Source organism: Crassostrea angulata, chromosome 9 (genome assembly GCF_025612915.1).
Source record: "Crassostrea angulata isolate pt1a10 chromosome 9, ASM2561291v2, whole genome shotgun sequence".
Classification (NCBI taxonomy): domain Eukaryota; kingdom Metazoa; phylum Mollusca; class Bivalvia; order Ostreida; family Ostreidae; genus Magallana; species Magallana angulata.
The window spans coordinates 25,220,274-25,236,599 of NC_069119.1; the positions used below are offsets into that span (position 1 = coordinate 25,220,274).

The 16,326-nt window shown below is 33.0% G+C and overlaps 1 protein-coding gene across 1 annotated transcript in view; it reads right to left on the reverse strand.

Moving 5' to 3' along the window:
* Window positions 1-856: 856 nt before the first annotated feature.
* The window catches only part of LOC128162228 (uncharacterized), a 34,315-nt gene continuing 18,845 nt past the window's right edge, over window positions 857-16,326 (reverse strand). The window contains exons 3-4 of the mRNA XM_052825403.1: window positions 3,438-3,645; window positions 857-1,675 (exon numbers count right to left, since the gene is read on the reverse strand). Coding sequence (XP_052681363.1) covers window positions 1,005-1,675; window positions 3,438-3,645 — 879 coding nt within the window. The 3' untranslated portion in view covers window positions 857-1,004. The remainder of the gene's footprint in view (window positions 1,676-3,437; window positions 3,646-16,326) is intronic.

Genomic DNA, 16,326 nt, shown 5'->3' on the forward strand with positions numbered 1-16,326 from the left:
TACCGGTATATTTCATAATTGTGTTTGGGACATCAATTAGAGCATGCAATTTTAATACAATTAGGTATTTCACTATTTTAGACAGATATTTCATGTCAACATTTTTAAATCTATGTAATGTTGATTACATACTAATTAAAGGAAAGAAATTTTATAAAAAGCGTGATTATTAAGTTAAAAATGTATTTTCTACAATGAATAACCTGTATTTGATTTTTATTCTCTAATATTTGGTTGTAAAATGTATTGGAAAAAATAATTCTCCATGAAAAAGGTCATTTGCTAACTTCCGTAACTTCGGGTCATTATCTTTAAAAATCCTTCTGACATCAATTTGTGATGTACAATTTCTCAACATCTCTATATTAATGTTCTGTTGTTTCAATATTTTAATTAAAATCATTGAACATATGAAATTGTTCCTAGTTTACATTTGAATTTGAATGAAAGATGATGCATTATTTTCTTTTTTATTATGGAAATAAAGATTTTCTTAAAATAAAGATATTTTTGAAAATATGTTCCCCTTAAATTTAAATTCTTCAGGATTCTGTCAAATATGTCATTCGTATTCAATATGATATCAAACAAAGTGGCTAGTGATTTTACTGTTATTGTACAGGCCGAGGATTAGTTGCATTAATTCACTTCTGACTTCCGTAACAGGGTTTTTAATATGGTCTTCAAAATCAAATATTTCGTGAACGAAGAAATTTTGGTGAGTCAAATTTCATAATTATATCGGCGAATAGTTGTACTTCAATATTATTACAATTAAAACACGAATATCAAAAGTTCATTTTTCACTGAAAGCAATCCCATATTTGGAACCATTTCTGGAGAATGGCTGTGTTGTCATTTTTAAAAACGAAGTAGCAATTAATTTTTCTTCTTTACAAAATGTAGAGGTACTTTTTTTATGTACTTCACATACATCATCTTTATATTCCTGGCAACTTGTAGAAAACAGACTATCATGATGACAAAATTCAATGCACATCAAGTCAGATAATTTCTCTGAAAATATTTGATGCAAGACTCTTCTGTGGAGAATTCAACATTTTTTTATATATATCGGACATGGCAAATCCATACTCCACTTTACACCAGTCTTCCACAAGTAAAGCTGATATTGGAATTGTGTCCAAAGAATAAGGTGTGCCTCCTTCTATCATTAAGACCACACATGGTTTTTCATCCCTAATTGTAACCCCAGGGGATCCCGATGATCCTTCATTAAAAAAAGTATGGAATATGATTTTTCGGGGTGGAGCTAGAAGAAAACTGTAATAATCAATCTTCACACCATTCGACTTGGGAAGACACTCTTTACTCCACTCTGCCAGTGCCCTAATATATGGGTTGATTTCTTTGTCGTGATCTGGTGACCACTTAGGGATAATATCACTATCCTCCATCATCTGCTTTCTGCCAGGATGCCCAACAAGGTGAATAGCATCTGAGGTTTTGATATCTCCAAAACATATCAGCGGTGGAGGGAATGGAACCCCATTACTATGGATACTCAGTTCCAAAACAACAAATTGGAATTCTTCATCGATGTATGCAACAGTTGGTTGAAATCGAAATATCTTATCTGGATCTTCCTTCATGTTGCATACTTTTCTCTCAAACTCAATGGCAATTCTATCACAATTAATGACATGTGGGTTATCTGCATGATAAATGAACATTTTAAAACAATGGAAAATAAAATTATGCTCCATTTGATTTCTAACTCTCAAATGAATCGACAATGCATATATTATATACATGTACAAATAAACAAAACAGGATTATAGAATCAAAGTCTATAGGTCTGAATGGTCATTTGACTTATATACAGCTCTTTAAAGTATCTGTAGAAAGTGATTTCAGTATATGTGAATTTCCAGTATGAGCTATGTTAATTTAGTTTTACACACTTTCTGAAGTCAGAAGGTCACAGTTTGCTCAATTCAGAATCTTCACTATCTAAAGAAGCTGTGGTCATTTTATTGTTAACAATTTTTAAAATTTCTCCATCACCTAAGTGTGAATTGGGCCAAGTTTGTCATACAATATGATACTATATCAAGTCATATATTGTATTATTATGATATTGTATCAAATGATACAATCATACAACATTTCCTCATAGATAATTCAGAAACAATATCATATATTACATTGTAACATCTAACAAGTCTCATTTCGTCTATTTCTTACGGAAACTTATTGTTAGTTCATAGCTCTATAGATAACAGCCAGACAGCAATCTACACGCCCCGTATACCCATTGGTCAAAATCTACAACGGCTGAAACTAACAAGCTCTGACAGGACTGAAATAGGCACGCCCCTTTTATTGATTGGTCGAAGACTAGAGCGACCTACGAAAAATCATCGACTGCACGAAATGATCATGTTGACTCAAAGTCTCACAGGAAACGATTTGGCTTTTTCTTTTAGCTAACGTTCTTATGTACATTAACAGTAATTTCATAGTGAATTTTACTAGCTTTTCATAATGAATTTATTAATTAGTTAAAAGAAAGATGTTAATATAAACAATAAAATGCTCTCTTTAACGATTCATGCTGGTTATGAAGGAAGCGATCCTTGCATATAAAAATTACATAACCTGCTAGCTTTTCGGAAGTTAGGACCAGTAATAACTAAGATGTGATCACTAGAGAGCACATGCTCTAAAAACTTTAACCAGCTCAAAAAACCTTAACCTCATCCAGCATCCGAAACCTATGGCTCAGATTCAGCATTCAAGCCTGTCAAGTGCATCAGTATTATAAGACGCACCAGCCATGCAAGTGTGGTAATGATAGGACCAATAGTAACTTAGATATAGCTATTAAAGGGAATCTGTTTCGAAAACCTTACCCTCATGCATCCAGCATTTCAAATTTATGGCATATCCAATTTTGCAAGTCCTTAAGTGTGTCCAGATGCATCATCCATGCAAGCTTTTTAAAAGGTAGGATAAGTCATAACTACCAGTAAGATAAAGGACCTCCACCAAACACTATAACTAGGTCTAGATGCACTCTCGGGGGGTATAGCATAAGCTCCCCTTACTATGTCTCGGTGAGTGCAAATGACAAAGTGGTAAGCGAAAAGAAGAGTGAAATGTAAAAGTTTACTGACAAACATATCCTGTTCTTGTCGGGAAAGTTTCATCCGGTAAAGAAGAGCCTCTTTGTCACTGATATTTCTAGCCGTGAACCAGTCCTCAAATGTTTATTTATTTTCCTAACAATTTACTATTTGGTTGTGAAAATTAGTTGCTGCGTACTGGTTTATCTCCCGGAATTCATGAAATAAAGTCATTGAGTAAAAAAAGGCCTACTGTAGACAGAAAGTTGACAGATTGGCACTATACAAAAATATTGTATAGAATAATTTACTTTCATCTCATATAAGCAGAAAAACGTTGAATCTGACCTTTTATAATGACACTGCCAATGACATGTACACAGGTAGCGATGAAATTGTCTCCCACTCGAAACCCCGTCGCAATTGGTTGTCCATTAATATGGATAAGTCCAACACTCTTACTGACTTCTGCTGTAACATCACTTGACAACACTGTCCTCTGAGTGTGTATTCCTTTTGAAAAGGGATGAGCAGTGGCACATCTTTTAAGTAAGCTCTATGTTAAAAAAATATCAAATTCTAAAATCCAAATAAGTTAATGATAACAATTCTATGTTGCATAGAAAGTAACATGGCCCACATTGGTCAGACTCTACATATAAATGATACAATACTTAATGGTTTCAAATTCTGGAAAGCCATGAGGTCCTCCAGGAGTCATACCCCAGATAACATGTGATACAAAATAAATTTGAATTGACAGACGATGGAGCTTCGTTACGACCCATACAAAACACTTTACATGTATTGCGCACAAAAAGTTGCATGCAGTTTTAGACTCAATAAACTAGTTTAAAAATATGTATTCTGTGAAAATGTTAATACCAAAAACAGAGACATATTACTACTGGTTCGCCTGTTTATTTGCCTCAAGGGTGTTTAAAAGATATTAGAAGCAAGTATATAAATAATAGAGAGGTAAAGATTTAAAACGTGTACGGGTACTTGTATGTGTGTTATATCTACACGTACAGGTTTTTGTTATTTATCAATTGAAATTTCTTAACTTGTAGGTTATAAACGTGTACGTAAATCGACGCAGTTTTGTGACATGAAATTATTTAATTCCAAATAAATGATAAATTTCTTATCAATTTTCATGCAAATGAAGTTTTAAAACCTATATAATGTATCCCAAGAATACAATCACTCATCAATAAGATTTTTGGGAGTTGATTTTAATCAACTCTCCTATGCAGTTACTCAGACAAACCGAAAGTGAAACAGTGTTTGGACCTCAGCATAAATCACTGCTGCTGACAAGACTTAGTTCTTGAAAATAATTGATAAATTCGATGTAATGTACGCTAAAGCATTGTTTTTCAAGGAAACTTATTTATAAATATCTTCAAAATAGTCAGATTTTAAATGGTTCGAACAATTTAAATATTTTTTGTACTTGTATGTATTCCCACGCCAGAGTTCAATATAGTCTCGTTCGACTCGACGCTCCGCTGTCTCCGTAAATCCTTGTCGGAGATTTACGGTGCCAGCCGAGCGTTTGGTTGAACGAGACTAGAGTTCAATATTGCTTTGATCCATACAATTTTCGAGAAATATTTCTATTACTGATACATAGTTTGATTGAATTAATTTTATCTTTAGATATTATTTAACATGATTCATATGGGGGTTTCTCGACATTCTTGTCGAAAAAGTCCAAAAATTCATATTATAAAAATGTGCGTAATTCAAATTAGAAAATACATGTACTTGTCATGCAAAATAACATATCATTGATTTTAAAATAAATAAACTTCGACAAAATCAACTCCCGTCAGTTCTTCAGTACTTTGATATTTGTTGTAAAAAGCTACACGTTTGTACTTTCGTGTAGACGACACTCTACAAGTTTAGAGAATGGGTAGAAACCATGTCGTCACAAAAACATGACGTAATACGCGAAGAATTTAGATGATTCCCCTAGTTCACGTACACGTACACGTTTGAAATCTCAACCTCTCTAATATCTAATTAGTAAAATGTCTCAGGAATTATGGTATTGAAATTTTTGTTACAGAATATATTTCTTAAATAGGTTAATACTAGATGACAACTCGCGCAAGGTGGGAATTCACACTTTACACTTGAATAGGATACAATGCTTAATATGTTGAAGCATATTTTTTAGGTTTACTTTTTTGTAGTATATCTTCTGTGTCCAACCTTTTTTCGTTGCTTTCTTTACATATTCTTTAAAATCAAAATGAAAAACCAGCTGCATGAATTTCAGAAGAACGACTGCTTTGATCAAATAATTTGGGAACCCTCTCCATCCCACTATCAAACTTTATCCCGTTTCATTTATCAAATTAATATAAACATATACTGTAGAACACAATCTGTTCAAAAATTAAGGTACAATGTTTACTACCAATCTGTCATGGTATAAAAATGTATAAAATTAAAGATACACTAGTGTATGCACATTTATTGCAATCAAAAATCAGAATAAAAATATCTATCCGATGGTTAACTCGCTCTACACTTTCCGCCATGGCGTTAATAAGTAAACCTACATTCCTGGGGCACCACGTTAAACATTTTTTTCATAAAAAATAAAACCACATCAAATTAATCCATTTTATTAATCATTTTTTTTAACTAACCAAAGATTGCTGATCTAAGGTATTTGCATGCGATGCATGATGGACTCGTGCTACACTTTTGGTCATGACTTTAAAATTACTCAACCTGCGTTCTTGGTTACTCCTTTCTGGAAAGTTCTATTCCATTTTCTAACCAGAGGTCATGCTTCACAGGCGGCTATCCATCAAAATTGAAATTGCCTCATTGTATTTATTAATATTTAATATTTGTCAAAATTTAACTTCCATGTATACTCTAAGTAAGTCCCAATAAATATATTCACTCTTTACCATATATGCAGTTTTAAATAAAAGAAAACTAAGGAAAGAAATGTTTGCGTTTTTCGATTAAGCTACAAAAGTTTAAAGTTTCTGCAAATTATACAGTTTAAACTGCAAATTATACAGTTTAAACTGCAAATTATACAGTTTAAATCAAACGCAATTCAAACTCAAGCTAAATCGCTTATGAATATACATAGGTAAATCGCCATTATTTATTTTCTAATTATGGATGGAACCTCGTTAGTATTTATCAAAGAATTCCAAAATTTATCTATAAACTTCTTTTTCATATATCTAGTCATGCTGACAAACATTGGGTCTGTTTTTCAACATCGCAAAAATGCCGCTAAAACGGTATATCTGCATGTACCTTTAATCATTCAATATTATTTCATTGCAAGTACATGTATATGATTGATGCCAACTCCAACTGACTTAGATCCGCCAAAGCGTGTTCACCACCTCATTCTCATTTTTGCTATTTCGGGCTCGTTTATCGAAAATTAAAGAATGTTTTTAAATAATTTCACAATGATTACTTTTCAGGTAAAATTCAGTTATAGCTTACAGAAAATATCTTACACAAGTTAAAATATCAATGGTATAAGCCGCTTCTCTAGTGCAGGCATTTTGCAGTTTATTTCCAAAAAGTATAAGTATATAAGTTCAAAACCCCGCGCAACTTATTGTGCGCAATGGATATACAGGTTTTTTTTTTATATGGATGGACCTGTAGCTCAACGGACCATCAACCCAAATTTCCCATGGAGCTACAGTTCTGCAGCTATCAAAAAGACAGACTGAGTGTAAAAGAATATTAATTAAGGGTTGGGTATCCCAATGTTTTTTAAGACATTTCAAAATTTTGATCATTTATCATTTATTTACCACTATTTACCTTTTCAGTTTCTTTGTCTGTGATAACACTAATTAAAGCACTGAGAGAACTGAAAGACGGGGTCTTGAAAGTTTGAATTTGTATATGTCCACGTTTTCCTCGAATATGCTTCAAAACATTTTAAGTTTGAAGTAGGTAATTCAATCTATGTTAAAATTCGGCTTTTTGCAGCTGCCTGAAACTTTGTCTAAAATCTTTATTAAATTCCGGGTAACGAAGAAAAATGATCCCCGTTGAATAATGACCGGGGGTCATTTTTCGTCGTAGGATAATGCCCCCCCCCCCCCCTTGCATAACAATAATAAGATTTTTTGAAAAAAAAAACCCAAGTTTTTTTTTCTTCATGTTAACCATGAGGAAAAATGACCCCCGTAGATAAATGAATGTATTGGAGTCTCGGGTAGATATATAATGTGATACAGATTTTGCCATGTATTATTCTCTATTTATTCAAGACAATATGTCCCTACATGTATATTGAGATCAAGCCAATTACTGGAAGATCATTTATTTGATCCCCTTTTTGTCTTATTACAAAGTGATCTGGTTTACATTTTTAGCATCCTCAAACATATGGATCCATATTCTATTTTCTTATATCCAAATTTATGAACATGAAAACATTTTCAGGAAAATCAGAAACTGTGGCATTTTATCATATAATGTATGTAAACATGTATGTAAAACTTTCTAAAAGTATACTTTAATAAAAGATAACTCTTGCTGACTGAAGCAATTTTTATTACAAACATGCACAACAAAGTGCTATTTTAAATTAAAAAGTAGCGCTTCATTATGTTTTGTAATACGGGTAGACAATGTATATAACTATATCTTACTTTCATATACATTAAATATTTCTAATTTTATGTTTCGATGGTAAAATTTTGCTTTTCTAATCACTATGTCTAGTTTTCTTCATATCTTGATTAGACACATTATAATTTTTTTTAAATCTAGCAGCGCTTCATTACTTCAACTTTGTTTCATTTGAATCTACTATATTGACTTTGGTGAAAATCATTTAGAATATTTAAGGTGAAGATATTAATGGTTTACAAGATATTACAGCACTTCCTATTTCAGTGGGGGTTATGAGCACCCTCTGGGAACATGACATTCATGCACATAGAGATATATAGAATATCACACTGTTGTTTTGATCTCGGCCCTGGTATCAGCACGAGCGGTTGCTATTGGCCCAAGCCCGAAGGGCGCGGGCCGGTACCATCCGAGGGCTGATACCAGGGACAAGATCAAAACAACAGCAATATTGTTTATATCATATATCTAAAATCAAAGAATTTTATTTCAATTCCAAATAAGAAATTTAATTTATCATAAAGAAGCTATAGATTTTTATCGGGTTTACAAAACTTGTTCGCTTTTATTCCTTTTCATATGTGTTAAGAACTGTAAGAGTTGCCGGACTTTGTTGACAAACGATCGTTATTTGAAATACAGTAGAAGGGGGTCTGTCGTCTGAGATGAAGCACTATTTTCTAGAATCAAAATTATCGAGTGAAAAACTTCCATTCTACGCAGCTTTGTAATGAGTAAAATTCTTTCACTGGGATTTCGTAAGTTTCCTGTCAGATTCCATTCATAACAAGAGGCCCATGGTCCACATCGCTCACCTGAGGAACAATAGGAATGATAAAGTCAGCTTAATGGAGTCATAATACAAACAATCTGGACAATGTACAATAATACATGAAGATCCTGTATAAATAAAATCCATTTTTCCTCCTTGGAACTCGGATAGCCCTGATTGCTGCCAATATTTACTAGAGCAGACTTTAATCACCGCTCCTGCACATATATAGGGACTCAACGTTACGCAGGCAGGCATGACCGCACACCTACGCAACTCAACAGGTACCAACATTAACGCAAGCAGGGATAACGCAAGCAGGGATGACCGCACACTTGCGCCAACAGCTCAACCTAACGCAAGCAGGGGTGCTGCACACTTGCACTAGAAAGGCCAGATAACCAGCAGGGATGCCCATATACTAGTGCTCCGCCGCAATTACCACAAGCAGGTATGACCGCACACTTGTATTAATGCGACACAGGGCAGGAATGAACGCACACTCTGTATCATAGTTTAGAAAACACGAAGATTAGATAGAGCAGGGGTGTCCACACACTCAATCTATCCGTACCTGTTTAAGTTTAACCCCAAACAGTCGCTCGTCGTAAGGCAAAAGACACTATATATGTGCCGGCCTAAAATAATTCATAGTATCTAAAAATTGGAAATCAAAAATAAACAAACTAATCCGGCCTAACCCAAAACTACTTATGCAGAACAACTTATATACATTGAATATTTATTATTGTATAAAAATAATCATCACATTAATTGGTTTACAGTGGATGCATTAATTAAAATAATCAAGAATAAATAAATCAAGGGCAATAACTCAATACAGTAATACAAAAAGATTCTAATGAAAAAATAGCTGCCTGCTTCAATTTTATAGTCATATCACATGTTGAGTACTAGTATTGCAGTTCTCAAAAAGATCCTTTACAATTGTATATATATTGGATATTTAGCTGCATCAAACTCTGAACCTTCTTGTGAGGCCAAGGAATTGTCCTGGAGCCAAAGTCTTAACAATTATAAAGAATCATCTTGCTGATTAGTTTCTGAGAAGAAGATTTTTAAAGATTTACTCTATATATTCCTATGTAAAACTTTAACCCCCCCCCCCCCAAGGTGGCCTCACCCTACCCCCAGGGGTCATGATTTTCACAACTTTGAATCTACACTACCTCAGGATGCTTCCAAACAAGTTTCAGCTTTCCTGGCTGATTAGTTTTTGAGAAGAAGATTTTTAAAGATTTACTCTATATATTCCTTTGTAAAACTTTAACACCCCCCCCCCCCCAATGTGGCCTCACCCTACCCCTGGGGGTCATGATTTTCACAACTTTGAATCTACACTACCTGAGGATGCTTCCACACAAGTTTCAGCTTTCCTGGCTGTTTAGTTTCTGAGAAGAAGATTTTTAAAGATTTACTCTATATATTCCTATGTACAACTTCGACCCCCCATTGTGCCTCACCCTACCCCCAGGGGTTTTGAATTTCACAACTTTTAATTTACACTGCCTGAGGATGCTTCCACACGAGTTTCAGCTTTCCTGGCTGATTAGTTTCTGAGAAAAAGATTTTCAAAGATTTACTTTATATATTCCTATTTTAAACTTCGACCACCCCATTGTGGCCCCACCCTACCCCTGGGGGTCATGATTTTCACAACTTTGAATCTACACTGCCTGAGGATGCTTCCACACAAGTTTCAGCTTTCCTGGCTGATTAGTTTCTGAGGAGAAGAATTTTAAAGATTTACTCTATATATTCATATGTAAAACTTTGACCCTCCATTGTGCCCCACCCTACCCCCAGGGATCATGATTTTCACAACTTTGAATCTACACTACCTCAGGATGCTTCCACACAAGTTTCAGCTTTCCTGGCTGATTAGTTTCTGAGAAGAAGATTTTTAAAGATTTACTCTATATATTCCTATGTAAAACTTCGACCCCCCCATTGTGGCCCCACCCTACCCCCGGGGGTCATGAATTTCACAACTTTGAATCTACACTACCAGAGGATGCTTCCACACAAGTTTCAGCTTTCCTGGCTTTCTGGTTCTTGAGAAGAAGATTTTTGAAAATTTCTCGAAATTTTTCATTAATTTCTAATTATCTCCCCTTGAAAACGAGTGTGGCCCTTAATTTTCACAACTTTGATTCCCTTTGCCTTAGGATGATTTGTGCCAAGTTTGGTTGAAATTGGCCCAGTAGTTCTTGAGAAGATGTTGAAAATGTGAAAAGTTTACGGACAGACGGACAGACAGACAGACAGACGGACGACAGACAAAATGTGATCAGAATAGCTCACTTGAACTTTCAGCTCAGGTGAGCTAAAAATCTATAAGTTGGTATAGCAAGTTGTTTGAGAACGTTCATAAGCACGTCCATTACTTCAATCACTTAATTTTTACAGTCTAATCTCTGGTTTTCTAAGTCTCGTTTCATCCTTCTCTATATCCTCCATAATTTAAATGTTGATTGATATTAAATAAAGCGTGCTATTGTTCTAAATACACAATCGTTGTGAAGGTTACCTCCCCTTACTGAGATACATATCACTCTTTGGTGCTATTTTTGAATAATTATTTTTCAATTTTCGGCAATAAATTAAAATATTCAGACGTGTAGGGTCTTTGTATCATTTATTCCTTATTCTATCGTTATTTCACAAACTAGTCTTAATTTAAAGCATAGATATAGGGAATTATCGATTTCAAATTTGAGGGCAATACACCCCTTAACGACGGGCTGAGACAGAGAAATATCAGCCCCGAGGGCGATACAGCCCTAGCCTCCGGTTGTTGTCTCACTTAGTCCAAAACACGTGTATCGTGGAAGCTATAGCTTCTGAAGATTTTAAAATGAAAGCGCTTAAGCTATATTGAACGTTTGTCGTGTTTTCTTATTTAATTTTTATCTATAACTCGCCGACCACTGTGGATTTTATTGTGTTTCAATATATATATATATATATATATATATATATATATATATATATATATATATATATATATATATATATATATATATATATATATATATATATATATATATGCCACATCGCTCACCTGAGGAACAATACCGGTAGGTATGATAAAATCAGCTTAATGGAGTCATAATACAAACTATCTGGACAATGTTTTATAATCATGTAGATCCTGCATAAATAAAAATCACTTTTCCTTCGTGCATATTTTTATTCTTATTATCATTAGTCCCTTTTCTAACAGGATAAATTTATACATGTAGTCATAACACATGTAGAGCATTGCAGTTCTCAAAAAGATCCTAAACAATTGTTTATGTATATGGGAAATTAACCTACATCAAACTCTCAACCCCTTGTGACGCACAAGAATTGTCCAATCAAACACAATTTAAAAGAATCACACGGCTGATATGTTTCTGAGAAGATGATTTTCGGAGATTTACTCTAGATCACCCTATGTAAAAAAAATCGACCCCCATTGTGGCCCCATCCTACACCCAGGGGAAATGATTTTCATAATTTTAAATGTACATTACCTGAGGATGCTTTCACGCAAGTTTCAGCTTTCCTGGCTAATTAGTTTCTAAGGAGAAGAAGGTCTTTCAAGATTTACTCAATATTATCCTTTGTAAAAATAAGGCCACCAATGTGACTCCATCCTACCACTATCTGAAGATGCTTCCACACAAGTTTCAGCTTTCCTGGCGTAATGGTGTTTGAGTAAAAGATTTTTAAAAATTTCTCAAATGTTTTCAATAATTTTTAATTAATTCCCGTTGAAAATGGCGTTGTCCTTAATTTCCGCATTGTATTATGACTCCAATGAGCGTTGAATCCCCTTTGCCTAAGGGTGTGCAGTACAGTTAAGGCGGCCAATAAAAAATATCGGCAGATTTTTGTGATGAAAACACATATACTTTTGTTCAACTGGTATGTCCTTTTTAAAAGCAATAACAGTCCCTCAAATGCAATATATTTCTAAAGAATATATATAACAGTACAATATTATACGTTCATAGTGGTCACGTGATATGGCAGTCGCATGGAACAAGCAGATGTACATTTAAACTCGTTTAGTACGAACACGGATATAGCGAAGTTTTTTTGAGTCCCCAGCAAATTCCTATCAAAATTTTGAAAATTTTTCCAGTTATAACGAATTCGGAAATAATGAATTTACAGATATAGTGAACTGATTTTGAGTCCCGTAGATGTGAATAAAAACGAAATTTCACAGCTTTATAACGAATTTCTTTACAGCTTAAAAGATTTCAATACCATTTAACAAAATAGTTTGAATAAATTTATTTTCATTTAATTGTTTCAATTCACAATCCGATTATTAAAGGTATCAATGTAATGTTTTTGTTATTTTAAGCCCCATTTATAAAAAAATTATTGTCTAGTGAAAGAAATCATGTACATAATGAATTCGCTATAAATATTATTACGAATTCGTTATACGGATATAACGAATTACGGATATAACGAAGTAATTCCATTGGTCCCTAGGACTTTGCTATACCCGAGTTTTACTGTATTTGTGGTTTTGAGGTCATTTAAGGTGAAATAACACACTTGGAAAAAGTCATTCGATCAAATTAACTGTAAATTATTTGATTATGAAAGATATAATAATAAAATAAACTATACATAAGTCAAATAAGCGAAAATTTTTCATTTTGGGGATAAAAAATGAATGTCTAAAAAGATAAATTCAGTAAGTAACAACAAAAGCCCCTGCGGGGTTCGAACTCGGTATGTACAGATCACAATCCCAACATTTTATTCACTCGGCTATGATGTAAGTTATACGTTGCAGTCGATAAAATCCTTTTAATAAAACAAAATGTCGTTTCGATCAGAGGTCAGCCATTTTATGACGATGTGTTATTCCACCTTAAAAAATTCAATATTGCAAGGGCATAAACTTTTTAAGATAAGATTATTTGTTAGTAGAAACTGTAATTTATAATGCATATTATGTTGAATATTTTTGAAGGTCACATGGTTAATTTCATTAAAAATAATGAATTTGTAAGATTTTAAATGGATCTTAGAAGTTTTTAAGTTACATAGCATATTTCATATTCACATGTAAAAGTTTGTCAGGATCAGGTAAGTATATGCCTTTGCAATTAAGTGATCTATTTAGGTAAGCATTCTACTTATATTAATGTTAAACATAATATTCATTTATAATTTTCCGTTAATCTATCACATTTATTTTTCTTCGCTAAAAAACTGCATGATAGCCTTCAATGACTTAACTTAATGCGTTATTTTGAAGCATATGACGTCATATTTTGTAGTACAGCGATAATAACATCTCACTTATTTTTCAGTGTGTACAATATAAAGGACATCAAAATTGTAAGTAATGACATTCGTTATTTTCAATTAAGAGATAAGTATAAATTAATTTTGCTAATTAATATATTAATAAGTACATGTACTAACGAGGTTTGTAATAAACTGTGATGTCATAATGCACATTTCCCGTACTTTTTGTCTGGACGGAATTTATTGACAGCCTTAACTGCGTGCTTTGTGCCAAGTTTGGTAAAATTGGCCTAGTAGTTCTTTAGAAGATGTCGAAAATGTGAAAAGTTTAGGGACAGACAGACGTGATAGACGGACAGACAGACTACAGACAAAATGTAATCAGAAAAGCTAAAAAGTGTTTCGGTTTTTTCAACTCAAACTTAGAACAGTAGAAATTGAGTACGTGTATCTTTTTTTAAAAGCTTTGATACTACTTGGAAATCATTAAGTGATGCAAATGGAAACATGTCATTGTGACGAATGCAAATGTTCATACAAAATAATGGTCAATACATGCATATTTAAAAAAGTCATAATATTGATTAAATTAGGCCTACATTAACATGTACATGCATTTGTTTAAGTGATATGATAGGAATAATTGTAAAACAAAGATTGTTTTTCGTGCCGCGCCAAATGGCAAAAATGACTTTTAGTCCAGTGGGAGCACTGAACCATATATTATAACATTTCACTTTTTATAAAGAATTAAGATGTTTTCCTTTTTAAAGTTTGATCCCCAATGTGGCCCAACCCTACTCCTCAAGATTTTGATTTTAACGAGTTAAGTAAAGCAACAGCTTTTCAAGGCAAATGGTTTTTAGAAGATTTTTCTCTTTATATATTCCTATGTAAAAAAATTTGTTCCGCCATTTTGGCTCAACCAAACCCCTATGGATTGAATTGAACAAATTTGAATCTACCTTACCTGAAGATGCTTCCACACAAGTTTCAGGATTCCTGACTTCTGAGAAGAAGATTTTTAAAGGTTTCCTCTTTATATTTCTATGTAAAAATTCAACCCCATTGTGGCTCTATCCGAACTTTAGGAATCGAAGACTTTTAAATAATTTCTCTACTTATTCTTATGTAAATTTTGCCCCCCCCCCCCTCCATTGTGGGTCCCACCCTACCCCTGGAGATCATAGTTTGAACAAACTTGAATCTGCCCAACCTGAGGATGCTTTCACACAAGTTTCAGCTTTCCTGACTAATTGGTTTCTGAGAAGAATATATTTAAATATCTATATTCCTATGTAAACATAAGTTATCACAGATTACAAAGCATCGCCTTTATGAAGCATTACCTTTATGGGACCATCTTTATCATATTTTATGAAAATCATAGTTAATGATCTTGGATATACATGGATTATATATATATATAGTATACTATATTATATGTTAAAAATCGTATGATAATCATATGTTTATTTTATACGGTATTATAAAATACAATGTTTATCAATACATTGATATTAAATACGATATTGCATCCAATGATAGTTACAATATATATCATATAATACAATATAATGTTGTAATAAATAATTATGCCTTAAATATTGTAACATATGATATGACATTGTATCGTGTTATACACTATAATGGTATTTGATCACATTATACAATAGCATAATATTATATAATACAAGGGTTGTTCGGAAATCAAATTCGGAAATTATTGAGACAACACATATATTTCTCTTCCTAAGTGGCAAAGAACAAGGGACGGTATTGGCCGAAATCGGCTGAGAAATTCAACGATTTTTTAACTTAGGTATTTTATAAAAATATTTGATCATGTGCAAGAACTAGGATCAAAGCTAATATCAACTTGGCTGAAAATGACGTAATAAGTAATCGTGACGTCACAAAACAACGCGAAACACCGGCTTCTAAGCAAAATGTCGTTTAATTTAAGGATGACGTTTACTCAGAATGAAAAAAAATTCCACTGATGATAATGAAAAACCAAGTATTGTGTGTTAAAAACCTTTTATTGTAGTGTTATTTTTTATTTTCAAAAAAGTAGGTCAATGACCTACTTTTTGAGTAAATGGCCATTGTATTTTTTTTGGAAAATTAAAGGAAAATCACTTAAAATTTTACACTATGACTGAGATTTTCTTAATTGTGAAAATAATACAAATTGCTCAACACTTTTGAAAATGAAATACAATTTATGAATGGCAGTGACACTAAATACATACAAAGCATTAAGTTTTCCTTCACAATTTTTATAAATATTCCAGTCCGAATTTCCTCTATCACTTTTCAAATTCCTACCAATTTTTGATCCAATTTTACAAAAAATTGAATGATGATAATACAAAAACATTTATAGTATTAAACTACTTATATTGATCTTATTCTGTTGGCATATAATTTATATGAGGTCAATGATCAAAATTTTGAGATATGGTGTCTTTTCTCGTTTTTAAGCATATTTCAATATTTTTTTAATTCATGCCATACGGT